Source organism: Nansenia antarctica (assembly GCF_963989245.1).
Source record: "Nansenia antarctica genome assembly, chromosome: 18".
NCBI classification, from domain to species: domain Eukaryota; kingdom Metazoa; phylum Chordata; class Actinopteri; order Argentiniformes; family Microstomatidae; genus Nansenia; species Nansenia antarctica.
The window spans coordinates 12,785,526-12,789,504 of NC_137691.1; the positions used below are offsets into that span (position 1 = coordinate 12,785,526).

The 3,979-nt window shown below is 49.5% G+C and overlaps 1 protein-coding gene across 1 annotated transcript; it reads left to right on the forward strand.

Annotated features, from left to right (window-relative positions):
- Positions 1-251: 251 nt before the first annotated feature.
- Positions 252-3,477, forward strand: LOC308172958 (PAK4-inhibitor inka1-like; the record flags this gene model as incomplete). The annotated part of the gene is made up of 2 exons (XM_080547923.1): positions 252-257; positions 2,443-3,477. The coding sequence occupies 2 exons, from the start codon at positions 252-254 to the stop codon at positions 3,475-3,477; spliced, it is 1,041 nt and encodes a 346-aa protein (XP_080404049.1).
- Positions 3,478-3,979: the final 502 nt, after the last annotated feature.

Genomic DNA, 3,979 nt, shown 5'->3' on the forward strand with positions numbered 1-3,979 from the left:
TAGGGCTCCATCTCTTCAGAGTAACAGAGAATATGTACAACGTGAACCCTTTGTGGCAACACTTGTTTGCCCCCTGGAAGACTTGCTGATCACCTATGATGGTGATAGCTTAGTTGTTCTGTTGTGTTCTAATGACTGGACCACCAAACGGTGTCGTAGCTGCACTCTCTCATGTTCTTGCTGCATCTACCGGCGTTGTGGTGAAAGCAAACATAGGCAGAAGGTCTTGGGGGACAGGGTCAACGACCTCAATGGAGGTGAGGTAAAGTGCCTCCACTCCACTAGCGGAGCGGGAGACACTTCCCCAGCGCATGGTAGGGACAGCAGGTCACACAGGTTCATAGGTCAGACCGGAGGGGGACAGAGCGGCTCATTCATGCGGTGAAACCACTGGTGGTGACCTTTCTGGCGCTGGTCAGACATGAACCTGTGTCTGAGATGGTTCCCTCTCTCTCTCTCCTCCTCTGTTCCTCTTCACATTCCTCATGCCACCGTCAGACCATTCAGGGCTGGGAGGTTATGTTCCCTGTCCCTGGCTGAGACAGACAGTGTCACATTGTCACTTGTCTTTTTGTTCAGGGAAAAACTACTGTTTTTTCCCCCCCATTGATATTCATGCATTGCTAAACAAGGAATCACCCAATAGACGCAACTCTGAATCGAACCCTGGCCACTGTTGAAGTGAGAGGTCATCACAGCTTCTGTCATCTTATTTGTTTCTGTTACATAGTTATTGGCGCCACTTTCATGTAAGACCAACACTGAATGGAAGCCATGGATGGTCCGTCAAATGTTTGGTCATTCTATGTTACTTTTTAGATTAGATTAGATTCAACTTTATTGTCATCGCAGAGTACAAGTACTATACAACGAAATGCAGTTTAGCACCAACCAAAATGAACCAAATAGTGATATAAGGGCACGACGTAAATAGAACAAGAATGGTAGTGATAGGTCACTGTGCAATATACAGTATGTGCAGAGGTAGTATTGTAAACATCAGTTTAGTTTAGAGGTATATACAGTTATGGACTATATACAGTTATGAGCTAAGTACAGTGAGGTAGTTTATGTACAGTATCTAATGTGCAGAAGTATAAAAGAAGCTATATCAGGAGGAGACATGTGCAATGTGCAATATACAGTATGAGCAAAGGTAGTAATGTACACATCAGTAGTGCAAAGGTTATAGAGTGATCACATTAACCAGGGGATGTGTGGTCATGGCCACAACATGTTCGGTCATTGGCCAAAACATTGAGTCATCGACCTGTGTGTATGCTGGATGTTGTGTCGTCCATCTTTCCCATCCCACCGTTTTCTTTTCTTTCAACCCTTGTTTGATTTTGAGTGTGAGCCGACGCTGCTCACTGGTTGGTTTCGACCAATCAGAGAGTGGCTTCATGGGAGTCAGGCGTAGAGAGGAAATAGGGTCTTATGGTCTTTAGTGTGTCACAGCTGACTTACACAAGCACGCTGCACCCTTAAAGAGGTACTCACCACTATACACCCACAGTAGATCCCATTCCCTCCACACCAGAGTCCTCAAGCTATCCTATTTGCTGAGCAGCTGGGAGCAACCTTGTCCTATAACAGGAGATTTCCAGGAGACTTTATTACCTGTACAGAAATTGTAAGAGGGAAGACTTTAAAGATGTTGAATGCTGTTGTATGGAATAGGGGTTGGTTTCCATAGACACCTCATCCTGGACTAAATCACACAATCTAGGATCTTTAGTCTAGGATTAGGATTCGGCTTAGTCTGTGTCTGGAAAACCAGGTCATAAAGTATTATCTCTTAAGGCAACTATGATGTGTGTGTGTGTCAGTTGTGTTTCAGACATCTAGACAGGTGTGGTCGATGCACAGTAGGTGTAGTGGGGCAATTTCAATAGTCATATCGCTGTGGGTGGGTCTATATTAAACATGCGGTCCGTGTGGTACACGTTTGAATTTCAGAGGGGTGTGTGACGGTGAGATTCACGGCTGGTGGATTCTGGGTAGTTTTCTGTTGTAGTGAATCAGGGTAGCGTTCGGCGGTACGGTGTGGCTCTTGGAGTACCTTTACAGGAAGAGGCGTAGCTTTTACAGGGAGTCGAAACTTCGACTTCCAGTCACCCGCTGAGCAAGTCTGAGCTTGCCCTGAAGAGCTCTATTCTATCCAGCTACGTGGATCAGAAGTGGAGTTACTACTCCTAGATCTCTGACTTTTACTTTACAGTAGAAAAGAGAATGCTTGAGTTTTATCAGCCCATTGCAACCTAGCCTGAACAGAGATAAAAACATGTATTGTCATTTTACATTCCCAATTACAATTTCATGTTACTTAACACCAATAAAAAAACAAAACATCCAGTCATAAACGTTGTATTTCCTATAACTGAATATAAGAATAGGTGATCGTTTGTCTAACCCTGTCCTCTCTCTCTCGTCTTTCCCCAGCTGTGTCTACGTGACTCTGGAGACTGCCTGCGAGAGCAGATGCACTACATGATGAGGTCCCTGCAGGACCTGAAACACCTGAGGAGGGGCTGCCCTGGCCCTGGCCCTGCCTGTGGCCCCACCACCTCCACCCCCACCCCGGCCCCGGCCCCCCCCCTGGCCCACCACCGCTCCGCCGTGGCCCGCGCCTGTCAACAGAGAGCCCTCCAGCGGGAGCGACGCGCGCGCCTGCGGATCTCCGACGCCAGCACGGCCAGCACCTACGACTCCGCCTGCTGCCTCGCCAGCCCTCTGGAGGAGGAAGAGGACCGAGAGGAGGAGGAGGAGGAGGCGAGGAGTCGGCTGCGTCTGAGCCTGGGTTCCCCCAGCAGTGAAAAGAGTCTGGAGTTCGACTCGGGCTACTCGGAGGCGTCGTGGCAGGACGAGGGCGTGGTGCTCAGGAGGACCAGGAACGTACGGGTGTCCAACTCCGCCTGCCTCCGCACCAACCGCGCCTCCAGCGGACGGGTCCGGCCCAAGTCCACCTCCGACGCCTGCTTGGAGAGGTGGACCTCGTTCGAGTCGGCCAGCGAGCCGGACGACTGGACCACATCGCTCCTGACGAGGGGGCGGAACCGCCAGCCCCTGGTGCTGGGCGACAACAGCTTCGCCGACCTCATCCAGAACTGGATGGACCTGCCGGAGTGTCCCGAGCCGGCGGAACTCAAGCCCAGCTCCGGGGGGCGTAGGCTAGCGAAAGGCTTCTTGGTCAACGTGAGGAGGAAACTAGCGGGGATGTCGAAGAGTGTGGTGGAGGGGCGGGTGAGGATGAGGTCCTCGGACTCTTCTTCCCGTGTGAACAGGACTGCCATGGCGCCCAAACGCCTCTCGTGTCCCGTTGGGGCGCAGCCTCTGCAGCCGCGCGGCGCCCCCTTCTTCCACCAGTCCCACACGGGCCTGCACGAGGTGGAGACGGACTTCTATCGCTTCACTGCCCTCATGAAGTCAGGCAGCAGACAGCCCATTATCTGTAACGACATCATCGGATACATCTGACCGAAACGTCGGAAACCAACAGACTCCTAACACTGTAAAGAACGGACATTGACAATCCCACAAAGTGACTCTATTTTTATATATGACAATGTTATCACAGTTATGTTCTCGTTTATAAGCTGCCAAAAATAAAATGTTTTAAAAAAAAAAGTAAGATTGGAAGTATTCTTTGCATCATTGACATATTCAGCTTTAAGGTAAACGGTAACTGTAAGGTAAACGGACTTGAATGAAGGGTGCTTCCTGGGAATCTGGCTCTGGATTTTAGAGATCCCAAGGGAAACCCAGCCAGTGGGAGTTGTGTGGTAGTCACCTGACATGAATTACCGCTGCTGTGAGAGAGTGGCTCTCCTCTACACTCAGGATCAAAGGCATGTTTTACTTCTCGTGGGAATGCAGGGTTTAATTATTTAAAAAATCAGAAAAATCTGAAACAGAAGTGAAGACACATATGATTTAGTAGGAGAAAATAAAAAGTAGTAGGATCCAGAGTAGTTGCCAC